We start from the raw sequence: 18,687 nt of genomic DNA, 5'->3' as shown, positions 1-18,687 counted from the left end.
GAATTGTGCGAATTAACAAGTTCTTCAAAGACTACTAAAACAGATAAAACAAGGATAAGGCGGCAGCCTAGGAAACGGCAGACGGATTCGGAGGGTCAGAGGAGACGGCGGTGCCAGGCGTTGGGGTGGCCGGCTGGGCAGTCTCGGCTTGATCGCCTCCGGCGGCAGTCGGCTCGGTCGCGTGCGGCTTGTTGCTGGAGGCGCGGTCGAGCTGAGGCTGGCCGTCCGCTCCGTCTTCTGGCGCCTCCGTCTCGTCTCCGTCCTCCGCCTCGCCTTCCTCCTCGGCACTGGAGCCGATCACCTCCGCCGAGTCCTCGCCGTAGTCTGGGTTCATCCCAAACCACTCCGGCGGTGCCTCCACGCCGTCTTCAGCCCGCTCGGGGATGAAGATGCTGGTGTCGGTGTACTCGGTGATCGCCGCGGCACGCTTGACGAGGGCGTCTTCCGCGGCTGCCAGCTCCGGCTGGGCCTCTGACCAGAGCGTGGCCAGCCGGTCCAGGTCCAGCCCCATATACCACGCCTTAATGAATTCCAAGGCTCGGCACGCTCCAGCCCGGGCCGAGGAACCCTTCCAGGCCTCAAGACGGCCAGCCGCGACCTCCAGCCAGTCGGCAGTCCGACTGGCGGTGCGCGGAGCCTGCATGTATGGCCACAGGGCAACGATCGCCTGGGCGCCGACACATTGAAGCCGGCGCAGCATCCGGTGGGCAGGCCGCAGACGAGCCTCAATGCTCAGAATCTGCTCGTCAAGGGTCCGGAGGGCATCGGCGGCGACCTCCGCACCTTCTGCCCTCTGCCTCTCGCAATCAGCCTCGATGGCTTGATTGGCGGCTTGCAAGTGGCCGGGGAAGAAGTCTACCGAAGCGAAAAGAAGGAAGAGTAAGTCAAAAAACCAGGAGTCGGCCCGACCTATAGTCGGCAACTCAAAAAAAAGAAAAGTAAAGAAGCTCACCGTCGACGATGTCCTCGATCTCGTGGAAGCCGGAGGCTAGCAATGCCTCCTTATCAGTCCAGGAGGAGCGCTCGCTTGCGAACTCGGCCAGGAGAGCAGTCTCCTTCTCTTCCGCCTCCTCCTGCGCCTTCTTAAGCAGCTCCTTCTGCTCCGCCAGCTATGCAGCCAGCAGGTCGCGCTCTGCGGCGAGCTTGCTGCACTCCTCCCCCTTGGCACGCAAGGCGGTGTTAGCTTCACCCAGCTGCTGCTGAAGAATGGCGTTGGCCTCTGAAGAAAAAGAAGAAAGAGGACGTTAAGTCATCAACGAAGAAGGTCGCCGGGAAGATCCGACCCGACTGCTCAGCAGTCGGCCCAAATCTCGGGGACTACAGCCCGCGGGTGCGCCAGCGAGCCCCCGCGAAGAAGAAAGAGGACTCACTCCGGCTCTCCGACAAGTCGGCAGTCCGCTTGCCCAGCTCCTCAACATTGCGGTTGAAGGCGGTGACGCGGAGGTTGTGATAATCCTGCGATAAGTATTTTAGACAAAAGTAAGTACTTGGAACTCACCAAATGGAGTTCCGAGCCGCCTGCTCAGCAGCCGGCCCGAAACTCGAGGACTACACCCAGTGGGTGCGCTGGCGCGCCCCCACAGAGAAGAACAAGAAAAACAAAGTCAAAAGAGAAAGCATACCCGGACGGCTGCCCGCGACGCCAGATGCGCCTTGGTGCAGTTCTGGATAGCGTCGCCCTCAGCTTGCAGCTTCGTCTGGACGTCCAGAAGCGCCTAGTTCAGCGGGCCCGTGCCACCTCCTCGCACCCACCCAATGGGCGCGGCACTCGTCGCTTCGGCGTCAGGGATTGCCGAGCTGGCGGCGCTGGTCTCCAAGGGGCATGGCGCCGAAGTCGCCTTCTCAAGGTGGCGGCGCACTGGCGAGCTGACTTGAAGAAGTAGCCTCGCCACAGCCTCGTCTTCAGTCGGCGGCACCGGCGGGTCCACCGGCTGTTTGCCTTGCGCGCTCCCAGACGGTGGCGGAGGCAGCGGTGGCGGCACAACCGCGTCCGGCATGGAAGCCTCGCCGCCTTCCCTCTCCATGATGGGGTTCTCGCCGCCGGCTTCCCCAGTCTGCCCCGTGAACTCCGGGGGCGGCGGCGCAGAGTTCAGCGGGATGACGAGCATCGCCGATTGGCGGTGCGTGGCCTCCTCAGCTTGCCGCTTTGCCGCGACGGCGACCTCGGCCTCCTCCAGTTTTTTCTGGGCGGAGGCCTCCGCCTTCTCGGCCTCCGCCTTCTCCAGGCGGGCGGCCTCTTCCTCCTCGCGCTTCTCTTGCGCGTTCCGCTCCATCGCCTCCCGGAGGTCGGCGGCGGGGTCAATCCGCCGAGTAGTGGCAGACGTCTCTGCCGACCCCATGATGGAGGCAGCGGCGACCCTCTCAAGAGTGAGGGGAGCCCTGGAGCGGGGGAAGCATGAAAAGGACTTAGACAAGATCAACAAATAGAAAATAAAGGCGAGAGGCAGAGGCACTTACGCAGAGACCAGCGGCGGCTTCTTCACTTCCCTACGGAAGCGGTTTGCTTTCGCGGCCGCCTCTTCACGCTTGGTCGCGGCGGCCGCTCCCTTGAACTTCTTCGACCGGCCGCCAAGCGTACTCGGCCCGGCCAGGTGCTTCTTCGCGCCGCCTTGACCATCCAAGACGGCGGAGGAACTCGCGCTTGGCTGGCCGACCTTTGGCTGGTGGCGCGGGGTGACTTCCCCCTCGGCGTCGTCATCAGGCCAGTCGGCAAAGGTGGCCGAGGGCCTGAAGCCGCCTGGTTCTCCTCCTCCTCCTTCGGCGTCGGCCTCCATCGCCGCCGCCCCCAAGTCAGGGTCGTCGACGTCGCTCGGTCGGGGACGAACTGACGGGCCGGTCCCGTGGTGCCGGCCGAAGGCTGGACGAGGGGGTTCTGATTCAAAAAACTAAAAAAGATCAGAAGTCGGATTCGGCTGCAAAAGAAAACAGAAGGAGAAGAGAGACGACTTACAACAGGCGGGGGGTTGGCGCGTGAGTACGGCTCCTTGCTGAACCGCCAATCCGCCGTGAGACCGCAGTTCGCGATGTAGTTTACCGTGTCCGCCACCTCCGCATGGGGCATGTCCTTGGAGCACATCCGACTCGGGTCCCGGTGGCCACTCATCTGGCAGATCAGATGAGGTCGGCCTTGGAGTGGGAGGACGCGGCGCGCCACGAAGGCGGCCAGCAGGTCGGCCCCGGTCAATCCCTCCGACTGCGTCAGCACTCGGAGTTGCGCGACGGCGGCGGCGCCAGCAGGAGACAGCGTCCTGGCCCGGTGGGACCAGCTGGGAGCCTTCCAACCGGTGCACCGGCTTCGTAAGCCGGCAAGTTGACCTAGTCGCCTTCTGGGGCGATGTTCTTCACATAAAAGTAGGACCGCTGCCACATCTTCACCGACTTAATCAGCGCGATGGTGGGAAACGGATTCTCGGCCCCAATCTCCGCATCGCGATGAATACACCGCACTGGGCTGGCATGCCGGCGACGTGCGTGCCGAGCTTGGACTGAAAGAACTCCCACCATAGCTCGATGGTTGGGAGAACGCCGAGGAAGCCTTCGCACAGGGTGGCGAAGGTAGCCAGCAGCACCACCGTGTTCGGAGTAAGGTGGTGCGGCTGGAGCCCGTGGAACTCCAAGAAGGAGCGGAAGAAACCGCTCGCCGGCAGCCCTAGGCCGCGCATGAGGTGCGAGCGGAATATGACCCGCTCGCCCTCCTCCGGCGCCGGCGATACTTCCCTTGCCGGCGCGGCGCTGGCGATACTTCCCTCGCCGGCGTGGCGCGGGCCCGCACTAGGTCCTTGCCGGGGAGACGACGCATCTTGCGAAGGAAATCAATGTGGTCGTCGTCAACCTCGGAGCCGTCCCACACGCCGGAGCGCATGGCAGCAGGCGCGGCGGCGGAGGAAGAGCTCATCGCTGCGGGCGTGGCGTGGTTCGGCGAAGCGGCGGCGAGAGGAAGAAGAAGCAAGAGGGAGCGAAAGGGAGTAGGGAAGATGAGTGCGCATGCTTCGCCGCCCCCCTCCTCCCGCCTACTTATAGGCTCGTGGGCTGAGAAGTCGATGGGGCATCGTGGGATTAACTACACCCAGAACCCCACGACCCCCACGATTTACCACACGAAGTTACTGCGTGCAGTTACTGCGCGGGAACCCCAACCGCCCGCACGGCCACAACGGATCCGTTCGCATGCCGAGGCATGGTAGTGGCGGGCCCCGCCTGTAGGCCTGTCCCATCGTGCGCATGGGTGGGCAGACTGGCCCTGCCACGTGGCGCCACGCGACAGGTCCGCAACAGGCGGCAACCTGGAAGCTTATCAGGCACGCTGCCTGGATCCCGCTACGACTTTCAAACTCTTTGAGGGCGAGTCGGCCTTCTGCGAGTCCGGCTCCTACTAGTCAGCCTGAAGGAAGACGGCGAGCAAGGCCCAGATTCAACCACCGTAAGGAAGAAACTGTTGAGGCTCCTCGACATGTCACCCTCGGCGCCTCACCAGCTTCGGGGACTACTGTCGGAGTAATAGGCCACGGGTAGGCCAATCCGAGCCCTGAGCCTTTCAAGACATCGGGCAAACTGCGCCCCTCAAGACCCTAGGGCGAAGAGCCGCCTTCTGAGAGTCGGCGGCAAGGCCACCGACTGTCCCCTCGCGGCCGAGTCCCAGGGACGACTTCGAGATGAGCCGACTCCCAACTGGCGGCTTCTAGAGAAGCCGGCTATGGGGAGTCGGCCCGCGACTCCAACCACCCCATGCCCTCGTAAGGAGGGATGGGACGGGGCGTGGCCATAGTAAGGCCCACTCCCGCCCCCTTTTCCAAGGGCAGGCATGGCCACAGTGCACCGTACCGACGGAGATCTCTGTCCGGCGCGGCACTGTTGCCATGCCAGCCTTGACATCAGCCCCAGTGGGCGGAACCCTGTGCCCACGATGGCCTGTCTGCACGACCCAGAGAAGGCGGGTCCCACCAGTCAGCGGGAGTCCAGAAGACGGTAAGAGTGCCACCAGTCGGACCCGGTGGGAGTCGGCCCCCAGGAGTCAGCTAGCCCCTCCCACGGGCCCCGCACACCATTAACCAGACAAGACGGGGAATGGCAACGGTGATCGCCCGTCTGGCGGCGGTACTGTTGCCATGACCCCACGACCAAGCCCGCGTCATTAGAAGCATGGCTACAGTAATCCGCAGCCGGCAAGACCCACCCGCGGCGGACATGGCCTGTCGGCTCCATACCGGGCCAGTCGGCGGGCCCCAGCAATCGGCGGAGAAGAAGGCGGCCTGAGAGACAGACGGCTGGGACCCGCGCCCAGCCGGATTACCATTGTACCCCCGGGGGATAGGCCTATATAAACCCCCTAGGGCACCCATGCAAAGGGTTCGAATCCATTAGCACTAGACCAGATCATATAGGAAGAAGAGAGCTAGCCTTGCCTTCTCCTACCTCCAGGAAACAGCTCAAGGAGCAACCTTGTACACACTTTGCCATAGTGATCATGCGGAGACCCCGCAGAGCAGCAGTAGGGGTGTTATCTCCACGAGAGCCCTGAAGCTGGGTAAGATTCGCCGGCGTGCATGTCTTCGCCTTATCCCGTTTCCAGGCACCGGCGATGTTCTACTCGCCCCCACCATGATAAGCCATCCCTTGGCATATGTCGCACCCAACCCCCGACAGTGATGGAGCCCGTTCTGGTAAGGCGTAGTCCAGCAGCCATGCCTTCTTCATGCAGCTCGATGCCAGAACTAACAGATAACCTCTTAGGTAATTGCTGAAAACAGTTGATATGATATATGAGCATGTCACGTGCAATTATCAGCAAATCATACACTTGAAGACACATATATCATTGGATTCAACACTGAGCATATATATCATCACATCACTACACTAGACGCTAATCATCAAATTACTACAGTAATTAAGCATATCATTAGTTTACTACGTACACTAACCATTTCATCACATATTACTACACTACATAAGGATATATCGCATTACCACAACACATGCATACCATAAAAAGTTCTACACTAAATGAATTCTACACATGGCATATCATCACAGTACTACAACATGCATATCATATCAACTAGTACACTTATTATTAAGCATGCATATCATGTAATTACCACAGTAAGTAACATACCATGAGATGTTGTTTAACATTCGTCCTTGTGAGGCGGGTCACGAATGGCATCCCGACGTAGTCTTCACGTAGCGGAAGCATGTCCCAGAGGTTGCACGTTTCATCGCCGCTCAGCCTCAATCTTTGGGCATAGAGTGTTTCATCAAGTGGGTTCTCATCATCATCTGAATCCTCACCATCGTCCTCCTCATGAACTTCATCCTCACTATCAGAAATCAAATTCGTATAGATAACAGAAATCCTGGGCCTTTCTCCTCTGAAGGAGAAGCTGATCAATTCACCCCCACTAAGACGCAAGCGGGCGATGAAACGATCCCATTCATCTCCTCCAATCTGGGTTATCGTTCGCCCCTTATCGACCTGCATAGTGTACGGCCCCTGCTACCTCTTGAGCACTGCGTTGGTTTTCCCTTGAAGAGGAAAGGGTGATGCAGCAAAGTAGCATAAGTATTTCCCTCAGTTTTTGAGAACCAAGGTATCAATCCAGTAGGAGGCCACGCACGAGTCCCTCGCACCTACACAAACAAATAAATCCTCGCAACCAACGCGATAAGGGGTTGTCAATCCCTACACGGTCACTTACGAGAGTGAGATCTGATAGATATGATAAGATAATATTTTTGGTATTTTTATGATAAAGATGCAAAGTAAAGAAAGCAAAATAAAAACGGCGCTAGAAATAACTTGTTGTAGGGAGATTAAATATGTTGGAAAATAGACCCGAGGGCCATAGGTTTCACTAGTGGCTTCTCTCAAGAGCATAAGTATTACGGTGGGTGAACAAATTACTATTGAGCAATTGATAGAATTGAGAATAGTTATGAGAACATCTAGGTATGATCATGTATATAGGCATCACGTCCGAGACAAGTAAACCGACTCCTGCCTGCATCTACTACTATTACTCCATACATCGACCGCTATCCAGCATGCATCTAGAGTATTAAGTTCATAAGAACAGAGTAACGCTTTAAGCAAGATGACATGATGTAGAGGGATAAATTCATGCAATATGATATAAACCCCATCTTGTTATCCTCGATGGCAACAATACTATACGTGCCTTGCTGCCCCTACTGTCACTGGGAAAGGACACCGCAAGATTGAACCCAAAGCTAAGCACTTCTCCCATTGCAAGAAAGATCAATCTAGTAGGCCAAACCAAACTGATAATTCGAAGAGACTTGCAAAGATAACCAATCATACATAAAAGAATTCAGAGAAGATTCAAATATTGTTCACAGATAAACTTGATCATAAACCCACAACTCATCGGTCTCAACAAACACACCGCAAAAGAAGATTACATTGAATAGATCTCCACAAGAGAGGGGGGAGAACATTGTATTGATATCCAAAAAGAGAGAAGAAGCCATCTAGCTAATAACTATGGACCCGAAGGTCTGAAGTAAACTACTCACACATCATCGGAGAGGCTATGGTGTTGATGTAGAAGCCCTCCGTGATCGATGCCCCCTCCGGCAGAGCTTCGAAAAAGGCCCCAAGATGGGATCTCATAGGTACAGAAGGTTGCAGCGGTCGAATTAGGTTTTTGGCTCCGTATCTGGTAGTTTGGGGGTACGTAGGTATATATAGGAGGAAGGAGTACGTCGGTGGAGCAACAGCGGGCCCATGAGGGTGGAGGGCGCGCCTGGGGGGTAGGCGCACCCCCCTACCTCGTGCCCTCCTGGTTGATATCTTGACGTAGGGTCCAAGTCCTCTGGATCACGTTCGTTCCGAAAATCATGTTCCCGAAGGTTTCATTCCGTTTGGACTCCGTTTTGATATTCTTTTTCTGCGAAACTCTGAAATAGGCAAAAAACAGCAATTCTGGGCTGGGCCTCCGGTTAATAGGTTAGTCCCAAAAATAATATAAAAGTGTAAAATAAAGCCCAATAATGTCCAAAACAGAATATAATATAGCATGGAGCAATCAAAAATTATAGATACGTTGGAGACGTATCAGCCCCCCAAGAGCGTCGAAGGTCACGGTGTCTCCTACGAGCTCATTGAATGCCAATCTCACATTGCATGGGACGATCTGTGCAAGATAAAAACAAATAACAAACACAATGCATTAGTGGAAATAGCAATAAAAAACAAAATTAATGAACTGTCAGAAGGTTCATATAAATTGTTACCGCTGCAAAAACAAAAGTAGGCTGGAAGTAGATGCCGAACAGCGTGGCAGTACAAAGGCTGGTCCGGCACCGTGACTTGCACCGTCGACACGGTGCTTCCTCCATTCTACACAGAACATGTTGAACTCTAAGTCGAATTGTACGCTACCATAGTACAATACAAAGATCATACATATAATAAATCATAGTGATAACCTAAAATGCAATGCCTATTAAATCTGTTTACTATAATCTACCTAAAAAAGCAATGCTAATGGCAATGGCAATGCCAGTATCATCTACCTAATAAATCCCAATCAGATCCAATCCAATGTCAGTACTACATACTATAGTGAAGAACGGATGAATTATTTTGATTTATTTTTTCACACATAGGGCCTCATTTTGATTTGCACAGGGCCTCTCTTTTCCCTTGTACGGCTCAGATCCTACACTACGACATCCATCAATCTATCAAAGAACCATCATATCCATCAACAAATCATCTACCGCATGTATCAAATAAAATTTCTGGATCAAATCCGCGGCCGAAGGGAGACGCATGCAGTTTGGGAAGGGAAGATTCGCGAGGGGGGTGAGGGGAGATCTCACCTACTTGCCGGAGTTGGCGGCGGCCGCGCAGATCCGGCGGCGAAGGGAGGCGTCGTTGGGAGCTAGCGGCGGCGGCGCTTGTCGAGAAGGGGACGAAGAAGTTGAAAATGATGTGGAGTACTAGGTGCACTTAGCCAAATGTGGTACATGTGGTGGCACGTTTGTGTGGATAACAAGGGGACCCCACGTGTTGGTACCCATAGAAAAAAAATTGGCATTTCCAACTGCCTCACGGGGATTCAAACCAGGGCCATGCGGGTGTGAGGTAAAGGGTCTAGCCAGTTCGGCTGATGCAGTGTGTTCGACCGAACCAATTTGCCTCTCCTAAAGACATTTATCCAGACACAGACACACGAAAAAAACCATGCACCGAGGTTGTGCTCCATGTGTGGCATAAGTGGTCCTGTGAAGCTACAACTAGGACCAATGTTGATATATGTTGTTATTAGCTAGGGTACCGACACTATATAATGGCTTATGTGATCCTTGCTAGTAAAAGAACCATTATCCATGGTGGCCCAAGTGGCACGTTTGAGTGCAACGTGTCAATATTGGTGCATTTAGCCCTTATGGCATCCGTGAGTCCAAAGAGACCATGATTAGTGAAAACACATGAAGATTGCTACATGACGGGCCGTTGGCGTGTCTTGGTATGCACTGTGCGTGCAATGTGACTGCGAAAAGTTGTTGCATGTCGAGACGTAGTTTATCGGTGCATGTGGATCCTATGGGCTTATTTGTTCCTTCTTTGTGGGCAAGGTGCGTGTTGGCCCAAGTGACATGTGTCAGTGCATTGTGACATCTATTGGTGCATCTAGCCCTTATACCAATTATTTGTGCAAAGAGATCAAGATTGATACATGTCGGTCCATTGTCGCATCTTGGAGTGGAATGTGACTAGAAGAATTGGTGAATGATTTGGACCCCTTATGGCATGTATCAATCTAATGAGACCAATGTTGTTGCGTGTTGGTCAAGATGGTATCGACACGTGCATAAGTGGTCCTGTGAAGCTGCAACTAGGACCAATGTTGATATATGTTGTTATTAGCTAGGGTACCAACACTATATAATGGCTTATGTGATCCTTGCTAGTAAAAAAACATTATCCATGTTGGCCCAAGTGGCACGTTTGAGTGCAACGTGTCAATATTGGTGCATTTGGCCCTTATGGCATCCGTGAGTCCAAAGAGACCATGATTAGTAAAAACACATGAAGATTGCTACATGACGGGCCGTTGGCATGTCTTGGTATGCACTGTGCGTGCAATGTGACTATGAAAAGTTGTTGCATGTCGAGATGTACTTTATCGGTGCATGTGGATCCTATAGGCTTATTTGTTCATTGTTTGTGGGCATGGTGCGTGTTGGCCCAAGTGACATGTGTCAGTGCATTGTGACATCTATTGGTGCATCTGGTCCTTATACCAATTATTTGTGCAAAGAGACCAAGATTGATACATGTTGGTCCATTGTCGCATCTTGGAGTGGAATGTGACTAGAAGAATTGGTGAATGATTTTGACCCCTTATGGCATGTATCAATCTAATGAGACCAATGTTGTTGCGTGTTGGTCAAGATGGTATCGACACGTGCAGTGTGAATATTACTGGTACATGTCCGTCGTTATAGCGTCTGTGTGTCGAAGGAGAACAAGTTTGGTGCATGCTCTTGTGTGCCAAGATGTTATGTGGGAACAAAAAAACTATCAATAGTTCATTCTGTGGGCCCAGAAACAATGAGAATTATTTATGGAGTACCTATTTGTAAATTTTGCACAGTTCTAGTTGGGTGCTGATGTGGAATGTGTTTTTTTTCCTGCGGTGCACTTACAAACTGAACTCACTTGTCAGAAATCATGTCAACCCACCCAAAATGTCGGATTAGACCTAGCTGCAACAAATTACCCCAATATGTGTTTTTTGTGCAGCAAACCTGTAAAGTAGGTGTTCTATGCAAAAGTAACACCAAAAGTAGGTGATTTGTGCAATTTCCTCGCTAAACCACAGGTCAAAAAATATACAAATTCATGACAAAAATTAAATGAAAGCGGTTGGGGCGTGCATGAGCGCACGACGCCATGCGTCTAGCCTCGGTAACTCCAAACGTCCACCCCCACACGCCAAATAAAGGCCGCCTCCCCCACCCCCGTCTCCCCCACCCCCACCCCTGCTGCTTTTCTTCCCCAAATCAGCAAAAACCCTCTCCTCTCACCTCGAACCCTACCTCCTACGAGCCAGCAACCACCTCCCTTGCCCTTCATCGTTGGAAGATGAAGGCCGGTCGTGAAGACGCGGCGGTGGAGAAGGACGCAGCGGTAGAAGCAGTGGAGAAGCCTGTTGTGGTCATTGCCGCCGCGGTTGGCGCAGCCGAGGGCGTCGTCGCGGCGACGGGAGGCGGTGCACCATCTGCTGTGACTGCTCCGCCCACCGTCGCAGCGGTCGAGCCTACGGTCGGGGAGCAGGTGGAGGAGGAGGTGGCGGTGGATCTGGAGGAGCAGAGGCTCAAGCGGAAGCGCGAGCGGTACGAGCTCATCGGCAAGAGCTACAAGGAGGCCCACCTCGACGCTCAGGAAGTGCAGGACGAGGCCATCGAGTTCGACGAGGAGGTCGACGACGAGCTCTCGGAGGTACTACTCTGTTCTATTCTATTCTCCTACTCTATTTTTGGGGTTTTCTCCCTTGGGGTTTTCTCCTGAGTTGCATGCAGCACGGATTAGATTTCGTCCACATAGGTTATGTTTCTTGATCTCTCCCTTAGGGTTAGGATTAGTATTAGTTGTTTCGTACATTTGGAAGGAAACCCCTTCAATCTGAAACCTGGCATGGAACAGTAGTCATGTAGGCCTAAAATCCCCCTGTGCGTGCAACAGTAGTCATAATCAGTTTTGCTATAGAAAACGGTGTATTTGTTAGGTATCACCTCTTTGATTCATACGATTTCCAAAACGCAGGAATAGGGAAAACGTGGGATTAGAGTGCCATGTCATCTTGAATCCAACAGGATTGTATGAGTGTTTGATTGTGCATACTAAAAACGTAGGATTCTTTCAGACAGGTTTGAGTGGATGGAAAATTTCCTACAAATTTGTTTATTTCATGACAGTTGATACGTCTCCAATGTATCTATAATTTTTGATTGCTCCATGCTATATTATCTACTGTTTTGGACCATATTGGGCTTTATTTTCCACTTTTATATTATTTTTGGGACTAACCTATTAACTGGAGGCCCAGCCCAGAATTGTTGTTTTTGCCTATTTCAGAGTTTCGAAGAAACGGAATATCAAATGGAGTCCAAATGGAATGAAACCTTCGGGAACGTGATTTTCTCACCGAATATGACCCAGGAGACTTGGACCCTACGCCAAGGAAGCTTCGAGGTGGGCACGAGGTAGGGGGGCGCGCCCTCCCCCCTAGGCGCGCCCTCCATCCTCGTGGGGCTCACGAAGCTCCACCGACGTACTTCTTCCTCCTATATATATACCTATGTACCCCCAAACGATCAGATACGGAGCCAAAACCTAATTCCACCGCCACAACCTTCTGTACCCACGAGACCCCATCTTGGGGCCTGTTCCGGAGCTCCGCCGGAGGGGGTATCCACCACGGAGGGCTTCTACATCATCACCATAGCCCCTCCGATGAAGTGTGAGTAGTTTACCTCAGACCTTCGGGTTCATAGTTAGTAGCTAGATGGCTTCTTCTCTCTTTTTGGATCTCAATACAATGTTCTCCCCCTCTCTCGTGGAGATCTATTCGATGTAATCTTCTTTTTGCGGTGTGTTTGTTCAAACCGATAAATTGTGGGTTTATGATCAAGATTATGTATGAACAATATTTGAATCTTCTCTGAATTCTTTTATGTATGATTGGTTATCTTTGCAAGTCTCTTCGAATTATCAGTTTGGTTTGGCCTACTAGATTGGTTTTTCTTGCAATGGGAGAAGTGCTTAGCTTTGGGTTCAATCTTGCGGTGTCCTTTCCCAGTGACAGTAGGGGCAGCAAGGCACGTATTGTATTGTTGCCATCGAGGATAACAAGATGGGGTTTTATCATATTGCATGAATTTATCCCTCTACATCATGTCATCTTGCTTAAAGCGCTACTCTGTTCTTATGAACTTAATACTCTAGATGCATGCTGGATAGCGGTCGATGAGTGGAGTAATAGTAGTAGATGCAGGCAGGAGTCGGTCTACTTGTCTCGGACGTGATGCCTATATACATGATCATACCTAGATATTCTCATAACTATGCTCAATTCTGTCAATTGCTCAACAGTAATTTGTTCACCCATCGTAAAATACTTATGCTCTTGAGAGAAGCCACTAGTGAAATCTATGGCCCCCGGGTCTATCTTCATCATATTAATCTTCCATCACTTTAATATTGCTTTGCTTTTTTACTTTGCCTTTTATTTTATTTTGCATCTTTATCACAAAAATACCAAAAATATTATCTATAATCTCTATCAGATCTCACTCTCGTAAGTGACCTTGAAGAGATTGACAACCCCTATTCACGTTGGTTGCGAGGAGCTATTTGCTTTGTGTAGGTACGAGGGACTCGCGCGTAGCCTCCTACTGGATTGATACCTTGGTTCTAAAAAACTGAGGGAAATACTTACGCTACTTTGCTGCATCATCCTTTCCTCTTCAAGGAAATCCAACGCAGTGCTCAAGAGGTAGCAAGAAGAATTTCTGGCACCGTTGCCAGGGAGTCTATGCAAAAGTCAACATACCAAGTACCCATCACAATCCCTTATCTCTCGCATTACATTATTTGCCTTTTGCCTCTCGTTTTCCTCTCCCCCACTTCACCCTTGCCGTTTTATTCGCCCTCTCTTTTCCATTTGCCTTTTTCTCGCTTGCTTGTCGTCATGGCTAGTCTTATATCTTCTCTGTTGTCTCCTTAGAATGAAGTTCTAAATTTTAAGCAAAGGGAGGGAAAAATCTAAAAGATGCTTGGTATAGAATTTGCAATGCTCAAAATAGATCTACCAGGATGCAATCTACTTCAGTTCTTCTCCGCAATTTTTATGTAGGTGCTAATCCTTGGTATAGTTATATCCTTGATACCATTACCGGAGGAAATTTCTTGGGTAGCCACACTTTTGAATCTTATAATGCTATGATAGATTTATTTGGCTCACCACCTCTTTTGGTTAATGGAACTATGTTAACTTTGGAGCATGTAATGCAAAGACTTGAAATTATTGAAAATAAAGTTGCTACCGTTGAATTAATTAAAAATCTAGATAAAAAGATCCACAATCAAATTACCCAATATGGATCTAAGGTAGGAGTAATTTTGAAAAATATTAAGGAGAAGGAACCCATAGTTAATGAAAGGATAAATCAAGATTCCACTAGAATCGATAAACTTGAGGGTATTATTACCAACTTGGGAACCACCTTTTCTTCCGTAAAGAATACTCCAAGTCCACCTGCTAAAATTGCCAAGCTTATGTATGTTCCTAAAAATAAGGGTGAATCCTCTAGTAAGGAAACTACGGATCTTAAATCTATAAGTATTCATCCCAATCTTTTTGCTATCATTAAGGAACCATTTGCTACGAATGAATTTTTTGATCTTGTGCCTAAAAGTTTGATAATTACTGGAAAGAAAGAAATTTCTAAGTAAGGTATATGCCTCATTGAAGAATTGCCTACCAAAGATGGCAATACCTAGATCTATCCTTGCTTTTATGCCTAGCTAGGGGTGTTAAACGATAGCGTTTGTTGGGAGGCAACCCAATTTTATTTTTAGTTTTTTTTGCTTTTGCTTCTGTTTAGGAATAAATCTTTGATCTAGCCTCTGGTTAGATGTGTTTTTATGTTTTAATTAGTGTTTGTGCCAAGTTAAACCTATAGGATCTTCTTGGATGATAGTTATTTGATCTTGCTGTAATTTCCAGAAACTTTATGTTCACGAAAACAATTGTTAAAAATCACCCGAACGTGGTAAAATAATGATTCCAATTGCTGCTGATCAATAAACAAATTGCCTAGGTCGTCCTATTTTGGCTGAATTTTTGGAGTTCCAGAAGTTTGCGTTAGTTACAGATTACTACAGACTGTTCTATTTTTGACAGATTCTGTTTTTCGTGTGTTGTTTGCTTATTTTGATGAATCTATGGATAGTAAAATAGTTTATAAACCATAGAGAAGTTGGAATACAGTAGGTTTAACACCAATATAAATAAATAATGAGTTCATTACAGTACCTCGAAGTGGTCTTTTGTTTTCTTTCGCTAACGGAGCTCACGAGATTTCTGTTGAGTTTTGTGTTGTGAAGTTTACAAGTTTTGGGTGAAATCTTTTGATGGATTATGGAACAAGTAGTGGCAAGAGCCTAAGCTTGGGGATGCCCATGGCACCCCCAAGATAATATAAGGACACCAAAAAGTCAAAGCTTGGCGATGCCCCAGAAGGCATCCCCTCTTTCGTCTACTTCCATCGGTAACTTTACTTGGAGCTGTATTTTTATTCACCACATGATATGTGTTTTGCTTGGAGCGTCTTGTATTATTTGAGTCTTTGCTTTTTAGTTTACCACAATCATCCTTGCTGTACACACCTTTTGAGAGAGCCATACATGATTTGCAATTTGTTAGAATACTCTTTGTGCTTCACTTATATCTTTTGAGCTATATAGTTTTGCTCTAGGACTTAACTTATATCTTTTAGAGCACGATGGTGGATTTGTTTTATAGAAACTATTGATCTCTCATGCTTCACTTAGATTATTTTTAGAGTCTTAAAGAGCATGGTAATTTTCTTAATAATTTTAATATGCTTGGTATTCAAGATTTGTAAAACTTTCTTTTGAGTGCGTTGAATACTAAGAAAAGTTTGATGCTTGATGATTGTTTTGAGATATGGAGGTGATAATATCAAAGTCATGCTAGTTGAGTAGTTGTGAATTTTAGAAATTCTTGTGTTGAAGTTTGCAAGTCCCGTAGCATGCACGTATGGTAAAAGTTATGTAACAAATTTGAAACATGAGGTGTTCTTTGATTGTCCTCCTTATGAGTGGCGGTCGGGGACGAGCGATGGTATTTTCCTACCAATCTATCCCCCTAGGAGCATGCGTGTAGTGCTTGGTTTTTGATGGCTTGTAGATTTTTGCAATAAGTATGTGAGTTCTTTATGACTAATGTTGAGTCCATGGATTATACGCACTCTCACCCTTCCATCATTGCTAGTCTCTTAGGTACCGTGCATTGCCCTTTCTCACGTTGAGGGTTGGTGCAAACTTCACCGGTGCATCCAAACCCCGTGATATGATACGCTCTTTCACACATAAACCTCCTTATATCTTCCTCAAAACAGCCACCATACCTACCTATTATGGCATTTCCATGGCCATTCCGAGATATATTGCCATGCAACTTTCCACCATTCCGTTTATCATGACACGTTCATCATTGTCATATTGCGTAGCATGATCATGTAGTTGACATAGTATTTGTGGCAAAGCCACCGTTCATAATTCTTTCATACATGTCACTCTTGATTTATTGCATATCCCGGTACACCGCCGGAGGCATTCATATAGAGTCATACTATGTTCTAGTATCGAGTTGTAATCATTGAGTTGTAATAAATAGAAGTGTGATTATCATCATTTAAATAGAGCATTGTCCCAATAAAAAAAGAGAAAGGCCAAAGAAAAAAAAGAAGGCCCAAAAAGTATATATAAAAAGGGGCAATGCTACTATCCTTTTTTCCACACTTGTGCTTCAAAGTAGCACCATAATCTTCATGATAGAGAGTATCTTGTTTTGTCATTTTCATATACTAGTGGGAATTTTTCATTATAGAACTTGGCTTGTATATTCCAACAATGGGCCTCCTCAAGTGCCCTAGGTCTTCGTGAGCAAGCAAGTTGGATGCACACCCACTTAGTTTTTTTGTTGAGCTTTCATACATTTATAGCTCTAGTGCATCCGTTGCATGGCAATCCCTACTCCTTGAATTAACATCAATCGATGGGCATCTCCATATCCCATTGATTAGCCTCGTTGATGTGAGACCTTCTTTTTTTGTCTTCTCCACATAACCCCCATCATCATATTCTATTCCACCCATAGTGCTATATCCATGGCTCACGCTCATGTATTGCGTGAAGGTTTATAAAGTCTGATATTACTAAAGTATGAAACAATTGCTTGGCTTGTCATTGGGGTTGTGCATGATGAGAGCATTCTTGTGTGACGAAAATGGATCATGACTAAACTATATGATTTTGTAGGGATGAACTTTCTTTGGCCATGTTATTTTGAGAAGACATAATTGCTAAGTTAGTATGCTTGAAGTATTATTATTTTTATGTCAATATGAACTTTTGTCTTGAATCTTTCGGATCTGAATATTCATACCACAATTAAGAGGAATTACATTGAAGTTATACCAAGTAGCACTCCGCATCATAAATTCTTTTTTATCATTTACCTACTCGAGGACGAGCAAGAATTAAGCTTGGGGATGCCTGATACATCTCCAATGTATCTATAATTTTTGATTGCTCCATGCTATATTATCTACTATTTTGGACCATATTGGGCTTTATTTTCCACTTTTATATTATTTTTGGGACTAACCTATTAACCGGAGGCCTAGCCCAGAATTGCTATTTTTTGCCTATTTCAGAGTTTCGAAGAAATGGAATATCAAATGGAGTCCAAACGGAATGAAACCTTTGGGAACGTGATTTTCTCACCGAATATGACCCAGGAGACTTGGACCCTATGCCAAGGAAGCTTCGAGGTGGGCATGAGGTAGGGGGCGCGCCCTCCCCCCCCCCCAGGTGTGCCCTCCACCCTCGTGGGGCCCACGAAGCTCCACTGACGTACTTCTTCCTCCTATATATACCTACGTACCCCCAAATGATCAAATACGGAGCCAAAAACCTAATTCCACCGCCGCAACCTTCTGTACCCACGAGATCCCATCTTGGGGCCTGTTCAGGAGCTCCGTTGGAGGGGGCATCCACCACGGAGGGCTTCTACATCATCAACATAGCCCCTCCGATGAAGTGTGAGTAGTTTCACTACAAAAAAATACACTTCCGTGATGATACGTGTTTGTCACAGTAGGTCACGTTTTTTGTCATGCATGTACATCCATGACAAATTTATGACAGAATCAAGATAGTCATACGTGTGCTGTCGTAGAAGTGTTCCATGACATTACCAAAATTATCATCACGGAAGTGTCCACTTCCATGACGATAAATCGCGTGTCCCAGAAGTGCTTTCGTCAAGGGTGACCGACACGTGGCATCCACCGTAACGGAACGTCGTTAAGCTATCGGGTCGGATTTTGGATCCGATAACCCATTAACAGCCCCGGCCAATGGGAAATTTCCACGTGTAAAATTCTTATTGGCCGGACGAAACACGTGTCAGCTCGTCAGTGGGTCAGATAGGCGCCTATGATACGTCGACACGTGGCACGGCCCAACGGAGGCCCATTCATGTGAAAAGGTCGGCCCGTTTGACTTGGTCAAAAGTTGGCGGGCCGGCCCATGGAAAGCATGTTAACGGTATGTTCGCATATAGCCCATTTACAGCCCGCTAACCCAAGGCCCGTTACGCAATATCCGAATTAGGCCCAGTAGCGTCATCTAGGCCATTCAATATGATTCGAGCCCGTTTTCACTTCTGGCCCATGTATGGCCCATGACGTCTTTCGGCCCATATGAGGCCCTATGTAACTCTTGGCCTATTAACGGCCCGTGGTGAAACTGGCCCGTAATGAACAGTGTATCACTTTACACCCATTAACGGCCCGTGGTGAAACTGGCCCGTAATGAACAGTGTATCACTTTATACC

General features: G+C 48.8%; 1 protein-coding gene across 1 annotated transcript in view; it reads left to right on the top strand.

Annotated features, from left to right (window-relative positions):
* Positions 1–11,119: 11,119 nt before the first annotated feature.
* LOC147986743 (uncharacterized) overlaps positions 11,120–18,687 on the top strand; it is a 38,992-nt gene continuing 31,424 nt past the window's right edge. Inside the window, exon 1 of the mRNA XM_087540136.1 lies at positions 11,120–11,476. Coding sequence (XP_087396262.1) covers positions 11,120–11,476 — 357 coding nt within the window. The remainder of the gene's footprint in view (positions 11,477–18,687) is intronic.

The sequence above is a fragment of the Triticum urartu genome, chromosome 2A (genome assembly GCF_056163025.1).
Source record: "Triticum urartu cultivar PI428250 chromosome 2A, HENAU_Tu73, whole genome shotgun sequence".
Classification (NCBI taxonomy): Eukaryota; Viridiplantae; Streptophyta; class Magnoliopsida; order Poales; family Poaceae; genus Triticum; species Triticum urartu.
This window is presented reverse-complemented; position numbering and strand designations above follow the sequence as displayed.